This window comes from Cyanistes caeruleus, chromosome 20 (genome assembly GCF_971803275.1).
Source record: "Cyanistes caeruleus chromosome 20, bCyaCae1.hap1.1, whole genome shotgun sequence".
Lineage (NCBI taxonomy): Eukaryota > Metazoa > Chordata > Aves > Passeriformes > Paridae > Cyanistes > Cyanistes caeruleus.
This window is the reverse complement of record NC_141720.1, coordinates 10,374,600-10,395,220: the sequence shown is the minus strand read 5'-3', so window position 1 is coordinate 10,395,220 and position 20,621 is coordinate 10,374,600. Positions and strand designations below refer to the sequence as shown.

The 20,621-nt window shown below is 36.5% G+C and overlaps 2 protein-coding genes across 9 annotated transcripts in view; one reads left to right on the top strand and one right to left on the bottom strand.

The window, feature by feature from the left end:
* RALGPS1 (Ral GEF with PH domain and SH3 binding motif 1) overlaps window positions 1-20,621 on the bottom strand; it is an 80,544-nt gene that overhangs the window by 38,483 nt on the left and 21,440 nt on the right. The window lies entirely within an intron of this gene.
* ANGPTL2 (angiopoietin like 2) lies at window positions 2,804-19,909 on the top strand. The gene is made up of 5 exons (XM_023938417.2): window positions 2,804-3,448; window positions 12,074-12,929; window positions 17,100-17,293; window positions 17,540-17,810; window positions 18,328-19,909. Exons 2-5 carry the CDS (start codon window positions 12,122-12,124, stop codon window positions 18,525-18,527), a joined length of 1,473 nt encoding a protein of 490 aa, XP_023794185.1. The 5' UTR covers window positions 2,804-3,448; window positions 12,074-12,121; the 3' UTR covers window positions 18,528-19,909.

Genomic DNA, 20,621 nt, shown 5'->3' with positions numbered 1-20,621 from the left:
CCAGATGTTGCTTCCTGTCAGCAGCAAGTGGTGGTTAGGGACTTCCTGAGACAAATCTTATAAAAACACTTTTAGGTTTAAGTCTGCCTGGTAATTTTTCTTTACAATGTTTTTTTCTCTGGATCCATGAATTTTTTCTTCTTCCTGCTATTCTTACAAAAACACTTTTCCTTTTTTAACTTTTGGGTTTGAAAGATCTTGTGGCAAATGAATCCAGCAATTGAACTCTACTCTGTCCGGAAAAACAATCTGTTTGATTTCTTGAAGTTTACCTTTTTAAGATTGGCACATTCTTATCTCTTTCTGCTCACCTTGAATTTCTGATCACTGACTCTAAGTTGATTTCTATAATCAGATGTTTTATAGTATTTTCACTCATTCTCCAAGCCAAGTCTTTCAAACCACTCCTTGCCAATTGCATTACCCTGCTGAAGACAACTGTCAGATTTCACAGCCAGAAATAACTGGATATTAGTACTTTTCTGCTAGTACGATGTTTTATTCTGTAACCTCAGACTTTAATCCAAGCTGATTGCCGAGATTCTCAGTATGAAAGACAAATCAACTACGAAATCTTTTGAAAATCACACACTCAGCCTAAAGACTCTTAAAAAAAAAAGTGAACTGCACTTCACAGTACTACAAATCCAAGGAAAAGGTTTGCCCATTTGGTACCAGAATGCCCACACAAACGCAAATCTCATTTTTCTCTTCAGTCCTTCCCAAAGAGAAAACACCTAATGTTTTCCAAACAATTCAGTTATGCTACAAACACCTGGCACATCCAAATAAAAGATCCCTATCATCTATCAAGTGGGTACAAATTTTCTTTTTCCCTATAGACAAAACTGCAACAGGTGAAAAAATAAGCTTTGTCATATGCTAGTTGGAATAACCTATACACAAAAGCTTACAGGAACAGGTTATTTTGACAGCTTTTAAGGGACAAAAAAGCACTCAGTATTCAATCAAAAGGCTGATCTGTGTAAAAATATGCTTCTTGTTCATCAAAGAGGCCAGTCAAAGAAACAGATTTGGCTATTTTTGATTTTTCAAATATTTTATTTATAATGTAATTACCTCTAAGAGAAGGCTAGTGACTAAAAAATACACCACAAGAAAAGTCTCTAGGCTCCTTCACTAAGTAAAAATTTTAGGCATTTAACTGCACTTATTTAAGTGCCCTAAAATCAATGGACCTGAACTATATGTTAAAGAGCTTAAAAGTGGTTGTGGATAGTTTATAAATATTGGCCTAAATAAACAACCTAATCCTCAGGAAATTGTTTTTTTCAAGAACCTTGGTGCTGCAGGGCATAACTTCAAGTTAGAAATCTGTATTTTCCTACAAAAGCATAGAAACTAAATCTGTTCATTCTAAAATGAGAACTAGATGCTCCATCCAAGGAGTAATCTAGCCAGAGAACCACCTATCTACCTCTGCAAGTAGTTAGGAATTGGAGAAACCAATCAGGAAACGACGACAGGAAACAACCACTCTAATATCCTGACAAACACTCATGGCAACACACTCCCTTCGCTCTTCCTGCTCCCACTCCCCTCCCTTGAGCAGCTCTGTGTATCCTAGGCTGAAAAAGCACCCTGGGAAGGAAGGAGTGTGAATCATACACATGTTGAAAGAAAGTTTAGTGCGAATATTGCTAAATCTGTCAAAAATAAACAGAATTATCACTTTCTGGTTCTATTAAGGCAGCTTTTTCAGTATAAAACTGGTACATTAGAAAAGCTTTAGACTGCTTTAATCCCAAGCTTCCAGACTATGCTAACTAGCACTGAAATGGCCACTCCAGCCAGTGGTGCTCTTTCTTTAGAACAGAATGGAATAAACTTCTGAGTTAAAACAGAAAATAATTAACATAAAAGTAACTTAAAGGAATCACAGGCCATACAGGAAAGGTACAAAAAACATAAAAAGCCTAAGGCATACTGAATTGATACCGTAATATAGTTAGATGTGGGGTTTTTTTCTGACATTCACTTTTATGATGGAAATAATTTATCATTATAATAACAACCACTTGTTGATGTTTAAACTTGAACAGAATTAGTTTTAATACACTATCTTTAAACCTCTCTATTTGTCCTCTGGTTAACTCAAGCACTCTCATATTGGTTTCCTCCAATTCTACAAAATCCAAGTATCTTCAAAACTGACTGAAAAATTGCAAACAAACCCATTGTTACAATATGATATAGCTTTCTTATGATGTCAATAATATATAAGGACTGAAACAACCATTAGGTTTCCTAAACTGTAGTAAAAAGTAACATTTTTATGTTGCAAAGTTTCACCTCCAATTTTGCTAATTTCTTTGCAGTATTCCCAACAAGTTAGAAAGGCAGATTCTACATCCATTCATTTGACAAACCTTTTTTAAACCTGGAGCTAATATCTAGTAACAAAAAACATTCTACACACAGAGAGTTCCATAACAGCAAATTTTTAGAGAGATTCTAGGAAAAGTGCACGAATTCCCAGCACTCAAATGAAAAACAGGCTTTAGATTACCAGGACAAGTATGAAGAATCATTAAAAATGCACTGAGGTTCAACGAAACGATGAATTCTCAATCTGCATTAGAATGTTTCAAGAGCTTGCTTGAATTTGAACAATTTTATTATCCGTTATTTCTGCTTTCCAGTTGTTGTCTGACAAAGGTGACCGAGGAAGTACTAAGAAAGGAGCCCCTCAGCGATACACTGAGTCTGCTGGCTACGCTGGCCCAAGTGCCGGGGATGAACATCCATCTCTACATCCCTGAGCGCGCTCTGACGAGATCCTAAGGCAGGAAGTGCCCCCTCATCCCCGCCCCCCGACATTTTGGGGCCGAGTCCCGCGGTTACACACCCTCACTGCCGCTAGGTGTAACAAAGCGGAACCGCGTTCCTCGCGGTCTCCCCAGCTCCCCCCTAACCGCAGCATTAGCGTTTTCTCGCGGCTGAAACTCGGCTGCCTCCGAGGCCGTGTACCGCACCCCGGGCGGGGAGGACTCAGCCGGGGTGGCCGAAGCACCAAGCTCCTCCCGGCAGCCCCAGTGCTGCGGCGGCCCGGGGGCGGAGGCAACCCGCCCGTCCAACCAGCGCCCGCAGCTCGCCGCTGCTTCGCCTTCTCTCCCCCTTTCCCGGCCAGGATAAGCCTGCCACAAAGAGCAGGGGTTCAAATGAGGCTGCTCCGGGCCGCCTGAAGGGACTGCCGGGAGCGCCGAGGGAAGGTACCGCTTCGGACGCGGCAAGGGCTGACGAGCCCAGAAAGGTCCCGAGCAAGAAAAGCGCAGAAGAGGAAGAGAAGGCGCCTCTCTCCCACGTCCGCCCCGTCTCGTCCCAGCACAGCACACGCGGACTGCGGCTCGCCAAGGCGATGTCACCGCGGTCGGGCCGTGGCGGCAGCTGCTGACGGGAGCGGCCGAAGAGCGGAGCGAGAGCCGAGGTAAGGACGGGCTCTGCCGGGGCTGCCGACCGGACGCGCGGCTCCAGCAGCTCCCTCTGTACGGAGCCACCCCGCCAATGTAAGCTTATCAAAGTAGGACTGCTCCCTAAGGTAACGCAGCAAGCCTGGTTTTTAACTTCAAAAAAACCCAAACCAAAAACACCCCCGAGCGCAAACAAAAATCCGCCACACATTAAAATAAAAGTTGTAATGATAGCTGAGACATTACGTGCCAGGCAGTGAAAGCCTTAATATTATTTTCAGTAATACGATTTTATTTTTAAAAAAATCTTACTTATTTTTGCACGTAACTTCGATCTTCACACTTCCTTAAACTTGCCATCCAATAATTTTTACTATTTTCTAAAGCACTATCTGTCTTAAAAATTATGAAACCTCCAGTCGTTTTTACACTCATGTCTGATTAGGGGAATACAAAACTGTCTGATACTTTAACAGTCTATAAACTAAATATTTGAAGTATTTCACAAAAAACTTAAGTTAAAAAAGAAACTAGCATTTAGGAGTACATTCATGTAAGCATCAAACTATTTCACGATCTAACTACTATTTTTCACGGGTAAAATGAGTCACATTTATTGAAATATGAATCTGTTTAAAGGCTATTATGGACAATGTGCATGCACACGTATGAGCACACACAGTATGAGCACTTTCTGGTAGTGATTGGATTAAGTGAAAATAAGGTGAGGCCTCTGTTAAGGGAAGCAACAACAAAAGCAGTGCTTTTTTTCAGTAATTACATTCCACATCTGTGACAAAACTTTAGTAAAGCACAAAGAACAATCCACAACAACTAAAACTCTAGTTAATCAAGAAGAAAATTTGTGCTTCTTGTAACTAAAGAAGCTATCGCCAAAACTTGAAGAAAGTTACATGGCAACAAAAGATACATAATCTTCAGCACTTTATTGCAGCAACTGATAGTATTTCAAAACAAAAGTTCTCCAAGACCTCATGAAGACACTCTCGTTCCAAAGTGTTGCTTTAGTCTTCCATTCCCCTCATTAGAAACAGTATTACCTTTTAAGAAAATCAAACTGGTGCTTGAACTAAAATTTCAGTTTTAAGTGGGCAGAAAATCTGACAAGAGAATGTACTCGAACCAAGTGTCTTAAAGGAATTCATTGGTTAATGCCAGGTGGCACTTTATACAGTGTAAGCAAGTAACTAGTGGCAAAACTTCAAAAGTGATTCTTCCATAAGTTTGGAGTTAAATTTTCCGATTCAGTTTAGTATCATGTTTTCATAACTAACACTACATGCTCCTATGTGTCAGCTCTTTCCTATGTATTTACTTTAAAACTTAAAGCCCAACTTTTAAGTTGTTTTTGTTTTTTTTCAATACATGTGGTGTACATATTACTGTGCTGTATTTTCACTGTGAATTGCTGTTTCCTTTTACAAAACAAAATCACTAAGTTTTTCACAGCAATACTTTTCATCTAAAAGTCAAGATGTGAGTTTATTCTAAAAGAAACCCTGCAGCAGTGGGAGTCCCTCCACTTAGAAAAGAGCAAACTTCACATTAAGCTTGAAGATTACCTTTGAGAGGTAAAAATTGACAGGATAAATGAACATAATTCCATGGAAGAAAATGTGTGAAAGAGTAAAAACAGAGCATGAGCTCTAAGACAAGGGGCAGGGAGTAGGAAAGCAAGCAGATTCAAAAAATTCATGCTTGTCTGTCTTATCACAATGGTGTTGTGAAATCCAGATCATATTACTGGCTTGGTGCCTGGAACATGCCAGCTAACTGTAAATCCACAAACACTGGCTATCAAAGGATTCTGCAGAAGCAAAACCCTAAAATTTGTTTTAAAAAATGCAAAACCAAGCCTTCTGATCTTTTCATAGCAGGATTTTATATTTTCAACACCCTTGCTTCATTTGCTTTTATAATGCAATAAAAATGTAAAACTGCACTAATCTAAAAACACCTTCTAATATCAAAGACAAAAGTATTAAACAGTGAAGATGTGTTGCTGGCTGTTCATGTTTCTTCTTTAGAATGCACGGTTATCAAATTATGTATGAATTCACAATAAAATACAGCAGTTTTATCTTTTAGAGATTAAATGCTGTTATAACTAACACTACGCTTTTTGTGAACATGCCTTCCTTTATATGCCCCAGTGCCTGAGGACTCTGCACAGAACATATCAGGAATGGAGGTATCATGGTTTAGAGCAGGAGGAAAATCAACCCAGGACAGGAGGAAAAGACAGCCCATCAAAAACTCCTAGCCTCATTTTATTAAATATTATCAGAACAAAAGAGCTGATTAACCCACAGAGCTGAATTTTGTAACAGTGGTTTAGCATAGCCAAATGAGCTCATCTGTATGTACAGTATCATTTTTTTCTTCATAGTCAAAGCAACCATTTCAAAAAGTGTGAGAATAACGCAAAAGCGTGTGTGTTATCCTTTTTATATGTGCATTTTTCACTTATCTGGGTATTCTAAAAGGCTTTGATATGTGAGAGTTATTAGCAGTGCATTCAGTTCTGGCACACTGGACCTACACAAACTCTTAACAATCCAGCCTGTAGAATGTAAGCCCTTCCTCAGTCATAGCAACCTATAGAGACAAAAATAAATGTTGAGTGTTGGACCCAGCCTATCCACTCTTTAATTAAATGGAAGCCACCTATTATAAAAAAACCCTACCCCCCCCCCTCCAAAAACCCCAACCCATACCACAAAAATAAAATGCTATACAGAAAATGGAGTGAAATATTAAAAAAAAATAACCCCCACAATCCTGAAATTAACTTCTAAGGTGTGTAATACTCTGGGAGTCTTTCTAAGGAGGCTGAGTGACAATAATTATTGTAAAAACAACAGCTGTTATCCCAAAGACACAATGACTTAAATGGAGTAAAAAAACCTTAAAACCTATTTTATTTTGACAGCTTCTGAGCATTCTGCTTAAGTCACGTAGTAAATGCCCTACATCAGCTTGTTTACAATAATTATCATAGCCCAGTAAACTAATGTCTCCTTAGCTCCTCAGCTGCAGCATACAAGCCACTAAAGATCTTTTCTAACTTGTTAAAGTTTGCTGCGGTTTGCATTATATACCAGGTTCTCACTATCAGTTCCACAAACCAAACAGGTAGTGTTTTTTCTTATCTTTGCTGCAAACTCAACTATACTTCAATCCAAATAGCTACTCAAGTCCCCATAAATGCTCTTGTTATAACATCTGAGTATCAGCACAGAAAATTGCTTTCCCTGTAAAGGAGTTTCCGAGAGTAGTGAGACTGTCATGTATCATGTGTTCAAAAGCTGCCTTTCCCTAGACCAATGCATCACAATGTCACCTTTGTTTCTCTGGCTTTGTTGCAGTTTACTACACATAGAAATACAAGAGCAGCAGCAAGAAGCAATTCTATTGCTTTTACCTACTTGGATCTGTTATGTTCCTTACCTGTAGGAATAACCCATAATAATGCAATTTAAGACACAAAACTTCTATTCTGGTATGAAATCCAGGCAATTATTTTTCTCATTTGTCTTAGTTAAGATTTTCCACACAAGATTCACACAGATATTTTTTTTTGCTTTTGTACTTTTCCAAAATGCTACAGTAGAGGTGATGTCTTAAGTATCAAAACCTTTCCTCCTTAAACTTACTTGTAATGTTAAGCAACACATAATAAAGTTCAGTGCTCAGCCACCATTCAGTAGTCATCCTGCTGTTTTAGCTCTACTTTTTGTAGGATCTGAAAAGCACAGGTATAAAAAGGACATAGTATAAACTCCTAGACACAAAATGCCCATCTCTCAATGGTTGAAAGACTCAACATTGCAAAACCAGTTGAGACCTAGATGGGAGAATGTTGACACTATATACTCAGAGGCTTTCATGTACACATTTCTTTCCAGAGTAATAAGGCAAGAGTCTCTTTGATGAACAAATTTCATTCAACAAAAAACAGCCATAGCATTGAACAGCTACTGGCAGCATTTTCAGATAAGCTTAATGATTCTGTGATTGTTACTATAAGTCATATTTTTCATCTGATGGAGACAGATGAAAGAGACAGTTAACCAGTCTCTTGAGTAAAAATGAGATCCTCCAAGCCATGGCATCAAAACCAACAAATAATTAAAATAGCTATACAGTTTGGATTATCCAATATGATGTATATTGTAATTAGCTGAAACCCAGAAAGACCTTAGTGCTGACATTGCTACCTTTAATGATCCCTCTTAAGGCAAGCTGATTGAAAACAGAAATGAACATTTGCCAAATAGTAATATCTTTCATGTAGAAATATTTTTACCTTTATAATTTCAGGATCATGACAATAATTAAACAATAGGTTGCAAAATATCTGTATAATTTTATATTGTAAAATACTAAAATCTTGTTGAAATACAGATTTCAGAAATATACAGAAATATAAATTTCAAGATATTTGTAAAAATCAAAAGTTAATACATTTTGACTAATGAAAAGCTTCACATAAACAAGACAGAATACAGAACAGAAAAATGTCTTAAAGCAAAGCCAAAGAAATATTTTATTTATGTTGCATTCTCCGGACAGAAAAAGCAATCAAAGACTGAAACATCCCTTCCAGAAAGTTTATTTCCTCTTTTGTCACCAGATCATGGAAACATCTTTACTTGGGTAAACAATGAATGAGCAAACCTACTTCCAATTATATACACAGATAGGCAAACATCTGGTATACAGGCCAAAATTTTAACTAAAGCACTTGTGCTGGCTATGAGTATAAAGCTGCTATAATTATATGGCACACAACAATGCTGCCAAACATTTTCATACAAATGCAGTTACACTGGAAAAGACAAATAGGAAAAAAAAAATTTGCCTATTTATTCAGGCAAAATACAAAAATGTATTTTGCCTGAATAAAAAGTGAAATATACTGCTAAGTAGGGCAGGCATAGACAGAACTGAAGTTTGGTGCCTCTGCACTAGGACAAGTTTGCCTCAACTCAATTGCCACGAAAAGTGCTTTTACAAGTATGCATTTTGAACAGCCAGAATCTAGAAATGAAATATTGAAATTACTTCAATCTGATTAGAAGCTCAATTTGATGTTTAATCAAAATAATTTCTTTTTAAGTATGCCTCAGTCACCTGCTTTTTGTTGGCATGCTTGTGTGTTAAAGTTTTGTCAAGTATGCATGAGGACAAGAGACAGACAATGTTGAATTTCCAGTAATTAAGAAAATTTGCCCCAACCCTGCAAGTTTGCTTTTAGGTTGAAAAGTCTACAGCTACCCAAGTGGAATTTTTCACTAGGAACAAATATGGCCCTAGTAATATAGTTTCCTCCCAGTCCACAGCAGAAGAGATACTGGCACAGGTCAAGGAGAAAGGAGCCAGAAAAACAGGAAGAAACTGTGTAATCAGCAAGGGACAGCAGCAGTTAAGTACAAGAACTACCAGCAAGTACATGGCACAGGAGAAAGCTGAAAGTTAATGTCCTAGACATTAGATATAATCTTCCTCTCACCTGGGAAGGAATCCTAATGTAATGTAAGAATCTGATGTTCTGCTACGCAAAGAGTAAGGTACTAAAAAAGCATTAAATCCTTCCTCAAAATTGTTTCCTTGTCTTCCCTCCCTACTTTCTCCATTCCAGCAAGCTTTTTTGTCCCTGAAAGATTAATCATTGAGAGTTGTTCAAATGACCATGTTGTGAACTTCGTTTTAATCCAGCTGCAGAAAGGAAGGAATGCCATTTATTCACGTAGTCCTTCACAATATGCAACAAGTAGGCCTCATTCTAAACACTTCTTTTAAATCAAACAAGTACAGGCTGTAAGAGGCTTACAAAATTATCATATACAGACTGCAAGAAGGAGGACAGCTGATGACAGTATGGTTCTTGTTTTTGGTTAGAGAATGCCCCAGTACAAACAATGTAATTTTCCTTCCACTGATTTTTCTTATAAGAATCTTAAAAAAGGTGACATGCAGGCAAGATCATGACAGAGAAACACTTCAGCATGGTCTAATTATGCTGATGTAATTCAGTGGTGGTTGTCTGCAACCACTGGTCAAACCCTAGAATAGGCTTCCTAGAGACAGGTCACGCACATGGTTAGGCAGTAGGAACAGATGATCATTAAGATGATATGTTATAACGAGGCTGATGAATTCTGTCCCATTATTTTCCTACACAGTTCTTCAAAGAAATCAGGAGAAAAATCTGTTAGATGTTGCTCTTTCTTCAGCTCAGAAAAGTATGGTTACCCTAAAGCCATACTCAAAGATATGAGATGCTGTAACAGACAGAAGTGAACTCTGAGGAAAAAAACCAGTTTCTTTTCAGTGGTCACAATAAGTACAGGTTTAGAGGGAGGAAAAAAGGATATTAAAATTCCAACAATGAAATAAAACTATTTTACACCTATATGCAAGAGACATTTGCAAAACCAGTCATCTGTGCAGGAACACGAGGCCTGGAAAACTGCCAGGTTTTCCAAGTGTGACCTGCTGTGTAAATGCCGATTATGCAAGTTAAAGCTGTCTGGGGTGAATTTATGTTCCCTATTTTCCAGGGCTCCAAATAGCATTACTTTACTTATAGAAATTCTGTCAAATTCCAGATTTTCATCTGACATGTTTTCAAGATTTTTGAAAAGTTCTGTACAGCACAACTCCCTTCTACTTGCAAAATGAAAATGAGTTCATTCCAAATAAGAATCTGAGGCAAAATTATGTACCAAAAATTTTAAGAAGGATTAAGACCTGGTCACTTATACAGAAACATCTATGGTTTATTTCACAAAACCAGAAAAATACGAATGACAACCCTATCTCTTCTCAGTATGAATAATAAAGGATGCATATCCATTATTAGCTTGAAATTAAAGTCAGCAGCTGCCTAGAATCATAAAACAGTCTAGACTGGATGGGACCTTATCTTTGTCTTGTAGAGCAACTCTAGTTTCAACATTAGATCAGACTGCTAATAGCCTTACCTAGATCAAAACTTCATGTATTTCCAGGAATAGAGGTTCAGCCACCTATTTGGGTGACTGCTTCAGTCCTCAGTCACTCTTCACAATGAAGTTAATTATTTAATTAAACCAACTTTTTTTCCTGAGATAATTTGTATCCACCATATACTTTTACTGTGCACTTCCAAAAGAATTTATCTTCTTTATGAACACCCATTAAGTAGTTGAAGTAGTTTCTTTACCTTGTCTCCTGGAGGCTACATAAACCTTGTTCTTCTGCTACTCTTCATTCATCATGTCTGTCAGCCTCCAGCTATCCATGCTGTGTATACTCAGCTGGACTCACTCCAGTTTCTCACAGCTGTTACTATCACCATTTCATGTAATTTAAAAAAAATTATTGTACTAAAGATGACCAAACAGTAAGGTGATAGATACTGAATGATTATTCCATGAGAAATGTTTTACAAGCAAAGAAAAAAAAGATGGCAACACCACCTTGGTTAAAAAGTACCTGTCTTTATACACTGAAAAAACTCCATACTGAATTTTTCATTCATTTTATTTAAGAAAACTAGGTTGCACACACACAAGTATTAAAAATCAAAGCCAAAAAAGTTTTAGAAATACACGACATCAAAGTGCTGTTCAAGTAGCTGGTAAGAGTGGATTGTGACGGGGATTTCTGGCAGCAGTGACAATGTTAAGCCCATGTTTCCAAGTCTACTGTTGCCTACAAAGTTCTGGTATTGACTTATTTTTTGAGACACTGTGAAGGCCTCAGCTGTCCACCTTGAATATGAATCTGCATGGAAAACTAAATTAGGGTCATTTCACCAAAGGGCAACTGTTGCAGTATGCCAGTGGACAGTACCAGTTGATTTACATCATCGTGCATCATCACTGTCCACAATGCACATATGCAGCTATTTTTCTCCTTTCAAGAAGGGACTCTGAAATGAGATGACTAGGCTGACTGTAGAGACAGTGAGAGTCATAGTAAATGTTTCAGTTGTTAATTCTACTGGTCGAGAAAAATAACTGTTTTTACTGCCTATAATATCTGAGTAGTAGAGTTTTTAACTTACAGTTATTAAGGACCAATGTAAAACAAGTTTTTCCTTTTTTCTTTTTAAGCAATGGAGGTTCATTACAGCTGAATAAAGTAAAATTGTTACATGTCACTAAGTTGTATCTCCTGCAATATATATGCAGTTATAAAATACTGAAAATTAACGGTTTGATTTTCCTAGAACTTTTAGCAGCATTAATATACATATTAACTTACATTCTGTTCACATTTAAAGGTTGTATTTCTTTAAAGTGTAATTAATATTTAAATGAAAATGCCAATCTTGTAAACTTGTGGTATTTGCCTGGAAGAAAGGACTCTTCAAATCCTTGTTATTTATTGTTTACTTTCCTTTGGTTCTTGGCAGGCTTTAGATGAACCTGCAGCTAGTAATTACAGCTCTTACCATAGAAAGGTACAACTACTCCCCATAATGTCCGCTTTAGTCAACAGTTGATGCTGGACAACAAAAATACCTCATTTGTACACAGTTTCTATGTACTATTTTTTAAGTTTTAGAAGAGATTATCACTTGTAAATCCACACTCTTGTTACTTGCTGTTAAATTTATTTTAAAACAGATTTTAGGAAGTTCTTTGCAGAAGAATATTATCCAGAACAAGAGTATCATGATGACAAGAGGATTCATCTGTTTAATGCTAGCAACTGTTGTGGGAGTTACTACAAGTGAAACACAGGAATTTGAAGGCAATGAAAAGGAAAAGGCTCAAGAATTCATTTATATGAACAGATATAAGCGTTCCAGTGACACACAGGACAAATGCACTTACACCTTTATTGTACCTCAGCAGAGAGTGACAGGTGCCATTTGTGTTAATTCTAAGGAGCCTGAAGTTCTGCTTGAAAACAGGGTAAATAAACAAGAATTACAGTTACTTAACAATGAACTTCTTAAACAGAAGAGACAAATAGAAACTCTCCAGCAACTGGTAGAGGTGGATGGTGGAATTGTTAATGAAGTTAAACTCTTAAGAAAAGAGAGCAGAAATATGAATTCTCGTGTCACACAACTCTACATGCAGCTACTACATGAAATTATCCGAAAACGTGATAATGCCTTAGAACTTTCTCAACTTGAAAATAAGATTTTGAACCAAACTGCAGACATGTTACAGCTTGCAAACAAATACAAAGACTTAGAGCACAAGTATCAACATTTGATGTCAATTGCCAATAATCAGACAATAGTAATTGCCCAGCTGGAAGAACATTGTCAAAGGATGCCATCCATAAAGCCATCGCCACAAACTCCACAACCACCAATGAAAGTGTACCAGCCTCCTACTTACAATCGCATTAATAACCAGATATCTACTAATGAGATTCAAAGTGATCAGAACTTAAAGGTTCTGCCACCTACCTTACCAACCATGCCTGCAGTTACTAGTATTCCAACTTCAACTGATAAACCATCTGGTAAGTAAAATTATTGATACATTTACATTAGTTTATGCTAATATGCAGTGGGCAGAATTTTAATTTTAATATCAGAAATGAAATCAGGATTTATTTAGCTAGCAAATTCTGCATACATACGGTAGTAGAAACGCAGAAAGAAAGCAAAAAAATTACTGTGAATGTCTAAGACACATTAGACTCACAGAATTTTCTCATGTTACTTTGCCAAGACAAACCCATCATTTATATTACATGTATGAGAAAAAGGACTTTCAGAAAAATCCTACTAATCAAGTAATCTAAATTTCATTTACTTTTGCTCGACTGAGCAGCTAGTTCATGACATCTGAAGGAGTTTGACACTGTAAACTCGTGAAGTTATTACAACATACAGCATCTGATAGTGTGCTTGTGTAATTAAAAAAAAAGAGTAAGTATCTTCTCTGTAGCTTATATAGGGCATTTGTGCTCTAGACAGGTGTGAATGGAAGCAAGTGGTAGAATAAGGGGATTTTACCCAGCCCTTATTAAAAGTCATAGGAGTTCTGCTACAAGCATGATTTGATGATATCACATTAGAGATCAACTGATCTATGTGATAACAAAATACCAGGTAAAGAATTCAGTTTCACCATGGTCCCACACTTGAAAAAAAAACCCAAACCCAAAACAGTTGAGGTATGGGTTCCATACAAGAAAGGTTTCCTCTTCACTGTGTGGACAACACATACCTTCTTCACAAAAAAAGAGACTCACAGATCTGTGAACTCAGAGCTAAATGAAATAGAGCAATGCAGGGGAAATATATTTTATGGCTATATGCAAACTTCCAAAGAACATCAACAAACTTTTTAGGATTATCAAATAATGCAACTGTGGCATGTTAAATCCAAACCAAGCAACCCCCATATTGTTTTTCTCTGTGGAAATACTCACAATGAAAGAAATTTGAGCAAGTCGCAACTGAGTCTCTTAAGTCTTTAAAACATTTTGCTACAAAGCAGTATTTTCACAAATTACCAAAGATAGTGCACCAAAGCCTGTATTGTGGCATGCAAACCTCTGCCAGAAATATCATGATTCTGATGTACTATATAAAGAAAAATTCTCAGAAGAAAATCAGATCTACTACAACTCCTTTGGAGCAACACACCATGGCCTCTCTAATAACGGCATTTTTACTTGAATCTCCAAGTAGGTTCAAGCTTGGAACAGTATTCCCTTATCTTTCTGGAAGTGAAATACCTTTCCCCTTCGTTCCATTACACTCTTTGAAAACTTGTTAATTGATCCACATCTTCCTTGTGCTTTCAAGTCCTTAAACTGGAGCTGAAGATTCACTATCAAACAGCAGAACAGAAAAGTTACTTCAGGTGCACAGTACTTTTGCTAATCTATCTTCATACATTTTCCTGCTTTTGAAAAGTAAAATGCTAATTCTGAACCAGTTTGCAAGCCTGTAGAACACCCAAGTCTGTAGTTCACCTGTGGAGGTGCTGGTTATCCAGCAGTTTTTCACACTGATCTCCAAAGGTCCCTTTGGCAGTCCACAATCCTAAGATAAGATTTTGCATCTGCTGCTTCTCCCTAGATCACATAACTTACCAGAAAAAGAAATTTCATATTCTTCTGCACAAATTGATCATAATATTCTTTAATTTTCTCATTTGCAGCTTTTTATTTGTTCAAGTAAATTTCCAACCACTGAAGTTAAACTAATTAAGCTTTTATTTCCAGGGTATCCTCCTTCCCCTCTCCTCATATTTCTTTTCAGTCATAAGACATTTAATGTCTTTTCCTCATCCTCCAGAATGCTGTGCATTCACAAAGCACATCTCAAACAAAACCCCTCCTAAAAATTAATGCCATAAATGATGCTTTAGTCAGGAGTCTGGAGGGAACTAGAAAAAAAAGACACCCACAAACAATATCCTACAAAACAAACAAACAAACCCTGCCACCACAACTGCCCTGACACTGGAAAAAATCCACCCATAGTAATTTCCAACTATGTGTTGAGTTCCCAACCTTAGCCAAAACTCCTGGCTGTACTAACCACCTGATCACAGCCAACCTGTGCAATGAAAACTGGAGGAAAATACAAGAAAAATAGTGTCTTCTATTAATCTGTTGACAGCCTTTCTCAAAAAGCAGTAGACCAGTACTCTCTCTTAATAGCAGGTTTACTACACTCTTACTAGTCTCAGTTTCACTATTAACTTTGTCCACACTGTTTGCTTTCTGGTTGAGGTTTTTTTGTTGGCTTTTTTGGTAGGTGCCCCTTTCCTGGAAGTGTCAAAGACCAGGCTAGATGGGGCTTGGAGCAACCTGGTCTAGTTGGAAGATGTCCATGCCTGTGGAAAGGAGGTGGAATGAGATGAACTTTAAGATTCCTTCCAACCCAAGCCTTTCTCTGATTCTGCAACTCCCTAGAGACAGTTTTATCAAAATAACCTACCTTAAAGTCAGGGTGTCACTTTTTCAAGGGAAAATACCCTAGTTAAAATTTTGAAAAGTTACTATCTGACAAAAAAAGACTTGTTATGGAAAAGTAGTAGCAACTTCTACTTTGACGTATAATAGTTCATCTTAAATTACTTTCAGAAAAAAGAATCATGTGCACTAGAGCACTGCTACCACATGCCATAAAAGAAACTTCAAGATTAGAACAGTATAATGCTACATTGCATACTGCTAAATATATATTTTTACAAAGACAAGATCAAAGATCTGTGACTATTTTAGGAGTTCTTCAATAATGACTTTATTTTTTTATTTTTGGTAAGTGCCACTACATACACATTATGATAAAAAAACCAGAGCAATTTGAATTATTAGTGCTCATTAACATTTTTTTCCCACCTCTCATAATGAGCTATGCAATTGTGTGACAGAGTGTGGCATCTACATCTTAACTGCCAGAAATCAGTCAGAGAAGAAATGGAGAAGGGGTTTATAAGCACAGCTCCAGGTACAGTCTCTGATTATGACTGAGGCAACAAGAACACAGCACTGGCCACAGAACAAAGACTTGGACTGCCTCTCTATACACTGATTTGCTAATTAAAACAGTTAAAAATACAAAAAAAAAATTAGTCTTCAAAACACTGAGATAGTTTCTATAAAGCTAATTTATTTCTAACTCATTTGCTGAGTATCATTACTAGTGTTGGACAGTGAAATATGAAAAAGCATAGGACTGAAATAATTGAAAACAGAAATTGCTCTTGATAGCAATATATGTTTCAGTAAGGCTCCTAGTCAGAAGATCTGACAAGCCTTACTCCTTCAGTGGGCAGGAAGAATCAATCCAGGGACTCTAATCCTGAGGATTCTTGTTGACTTCACTCTTCTACTCAGGAATCAAAGCAGCTGAGTGAGTCTATCTGCAGATATCAACACAGACTCTAAATCATTTATATCTGAATTTCTCAGACTCATTAAAACAGATTCTGTCTTACCACTGGAGAAAATTTCTTGAAAAATCAGGAATATAAGATACTTTCAAAAACTATAAGCTCTTTATGGACTCTCTTGAACTGAAGGGAAAAAAATGCATTCTCTTTCTGAAAACAAGACTGGGTTAACAGCGATTTTTGTGAATGCAAAGTATATTAAGTATATTAAGAGTCTTCTCATTTATATAAAGTTTCTCACACAAGCATTTCATGTAAAAAAAAAAAAATCTTAAATTCCATGTTATGTTGTAATTTATTAAGGTGGCAGCAGTAAGACCTACAGTCTGAATTTATGCTGCTGCTTCCACCGTTAATGTCTGTGCCAGTGACACTTTTGGGGATCTAAAAGGTGAATTTCTCCAAGATAGAACCAAGGTTAAACTTACTGTTTTGTTTTTTAAAGGAAATTCTTACTCATCTATGGAGTCATTCATATTTAGTTTCTTCAAACATATAATTGATGGTAAAAATAGCAGTACAGCTGCCTTAATTTTTTTTTTTTTAATCTACCCTTATCAGTAATTCATTGTGAAATGTTCCAGAAATAAAGTTACAATAAATTAATCTGTTTGAAAACACTTGGTGGATACTCGTCCTTTAGTAAGAGGAAAAGCAAATATGCCATTCAGTGAAACCAATCTAGTATAAAAAGCTACCAACTCAAATACTGCCCTGCATTAAAGAAATGCTCAACAGCAGTTTGATGCAGAGTCTTTCTGTTTTGACACAGGGCCCTGGAGAGACTGTCTACAAGCATTAGAAGATGGCCATGATACAAGCTCCATTTATCTTGTAAAACCAGAAAACACAAACCAGCTGATGCAGGTCTGGTGTGACCAACGGCATGACCCTGGTGGCTGGACTGTCATTCAGAGACGGCTGGATGGTTCTGTCAACTTTTTCAGGAACTGGGAGACATACAAGGTTAGGACAAGAGAGCTGATTAATGTTTTCCACCCTCTGAAACCTACTGATAAAGTAAACTTAAAGGGTGATTTAAATTTAAAAGATGGCCAAGAACCTACTTGAAAAAAAACTTGTGTGTTTACTCTTCCAGAAGAGGAAGTCTCTATAAAATAAGTTACTGCAGTTTTCTACTTAAGAATACACTCGGATTTACCAGTGACACAAATGCAGGATATTAACATGCTTCTCTTGCTTCCTTTACAGCAAGGATTTGGTAATATAGATGGAGAATATTGGCTTGGATTAGAAAACATTTATTGGTTAACAAATCAAGGCAACTACAAACTACTCATAACAATGGAAGACTGGTCAGGTCGAAAAGTATTTGCTGAGTATGCCAGCTTCAGACTGGAGCCTGAGAGCGAGTACTACAAGCTAAGACTGGGACGCTACAACGGCAATGCAGGAGATTCTTTCACTTGGCACAATGGCAAACAGTTCACCACACTAGACCGAGACCACGATGTATATACAGGTAAGAGGTCCCTCTCAGCTACCTTGTCATTTTTTGCTTTTACATTCCTGCCCCTGCCTTTTTTATCTTTTTTTAAAGGAAAAATACTTACGGTCATACATATATATATAAAATAAATAATTCACTTAAAAAGGTATTTGTCAATTACTATCTTATGAAGAACAAACTGATGTGTCAACCCTTATACATACTAACACCAAAACTAAAAGTTTTTACACTAGACAAGGGTCTGTAAAATATCCTATGAAGGTTTATTTGCTATAGTAACACACACTGATTTTCAAGCAAGAGAAAGAGAAAGTAACAAGAAGAATTCTATCTGTAGAACTTAAGTACTTAGCTGTTTCCTGAAAAAGCCTAAATTCACTTTGTACCACAGGGTATCTACATGTTAAACATAAGTTACTAAAAAAGCCCAGAACAATGAACCAAAAAAAGGACTTAGTTTTGTACTTAGCTTGCTTGCTTTAAGATTCTTCATTTACTTCTCAGCCTGAACTGGAGATTTCTTTTGCAGGTAACTGTGCTCATTACCAGAAGGGAGGATGGTGGTACAATGCATGTGCTCACTCAAATCTCAATGGAGTCTGGTATCGTGGAGGACACTACCGCAGTCGATATCAGGATGGTGTTTACTGGGCTGAATTCCGGGGAGGATCATATTCACTAAAGAAAGTTGTTATGATGATAAGACCTAACCCTAACACATTTCACTGAAATAACTCTTCTCTTGGTTTGCTTTGTTGTTCTAAAAATCATATAAAGCTATTATGGTATTACCTGAAATTATCTTTTCAGAAATGAGAAATGTAAGATACTGTACATTTACTGATAAGATATGAGGGCTTGTATATTATATTTTCAAGAATCATCCCAGGAAAAAGAGCTGAAGAAAAGGAACTGCAATAACATTCATAACACCTTTTAGTACTATTAGAACTTGCAGTTTAGATGAAAACTGTAGATAAACTTCCTGGTTTTTATTCCCTGTAAATTAAGTTGGATGATAAAAATATTGCCACCACATTTAAGTATTTTTGTATGTCATGTATAAATATTCTCAAATACAGGAAATATTACAAACTGTACAGCAAGAGTTTTATTATTGTTGTTATTATAAGCAATCAATCATTTGACACAGGAATCATATCCTTTGAACTATATAGCTGGCATATGTACATTAGTATGATGATTACATAATCTTTGTTAACTACCATGAATAAAGTTAGCACTATGTAATTCTGTTTTGAGAGCAGATACTCAAATCATTATTGTCCTGATAAATCTGGCGTTCCCTTCCCTTTTCCCTTGAACTTTTTTATTAAAGTTCACCATTAATTCAAATATTTAGATTAAAAACACAAATTAGTTTTCTTACCAAAATGAAGTAGCTACTTGCATATGGAAATTAACCCAGATTTATAACAGGTATTATATGCTCTACAGCCAACACGTTATACTACTCAACTGTTACACTATTTTGAACCTGACTTCAGTGATTACCTGCTGTCTAGCCTCTGTAACCAGAAATGGCTGGATATAAATTAAAGGGTCTATCCAACTTTGCAGGCAAATGATGGATACCAATTTATAAGCTATTTAATAGCCTTAGCCTATAGTTAAAAATTATATAGAGAACTTATCAGTAGCAAAAATAAGTTATTTTTAACATATTTCACAATCATAACATTACTGTCAAATTACTAAATAGATTTACTCATTTATATTTAGAAGTCAGTCACACTTATGAAATACAGACTGGCAGAATTCTAATATTCTTTTGAGAAAGGTTTCTATAACAGATTGTTAGCACACCCATTACAAAAACAGCAACTGCTACAAAAAATACAAGTTAAAGAATGCATAAAAGAGGCAGCATAAAAGCCTCTACAAGTTCAACATAGTTTTTGGTCAGCCTGTATGACATTGAGCATTTGTGTGTGTGTTTGCATATTTTCCCTTATTACCTCATCACATCTTTACCACAGTATGATGTGTGATGTAGCATGTGTTGTATACAACTGAAACTAGGGTTTTTAATATATTAGAACACCCCTGTAATATTATAACCCTTAATAAAGTAACAAATATTATTTTGACATGTTGAGATTTCATCTTGTAGTTCAGATTACTTCACATTAGTCTGCCTCTGATTCAAACAAACTCTGATACACAACCACTGTTCATGTGTGTGAAGCGTTTCAATATTTCTACATAAAAACCAAAACAATTTTCAGCTGAGAAAAATACAGAATTCCACATAGCCCAAGGAGGAACAACTTTTGTAGGTTATACAAAACAGCCAAATTTTTCAAATGGTAGTCAAACTTTCTCTTTCATAGGTTTGTCTACTGAATTTTGGAAAAGATTTAAATTTTAGATTAGAAATAAGAAATGCACCTATTGGCCCTAAAGCCTGGCTGCAGTGCTCTTACAGTTAGTTGCATTAAGGCTACTTCATGCTTGGCTTGAGGAAAGAATGCAGAGAACTTCAGTTATCCATTGTGCAGATCTCAAGAATGAGGCATTCCCTAGAATGGTTGTTCTTCTGTAGCTGGACATATGGCTGGAAATACATCTTTATAGTATATACTCATAATAGGCTTTAAACCCATGTTCAAGCTGACAGTCTTTTGTTAAAATAATCATATTTCTTAACCTTTCTATCTAAAAGGTGAGATATTTACCTAGATACTCATCCACATAGTTAAAAAAGATAATGCACAGAAGTCTGTTCATGATTACCTGGAGATACCATGTGTAAGAACAGAACTTCGTAATTTTTTACATAAAATCTGCATATTTACATAA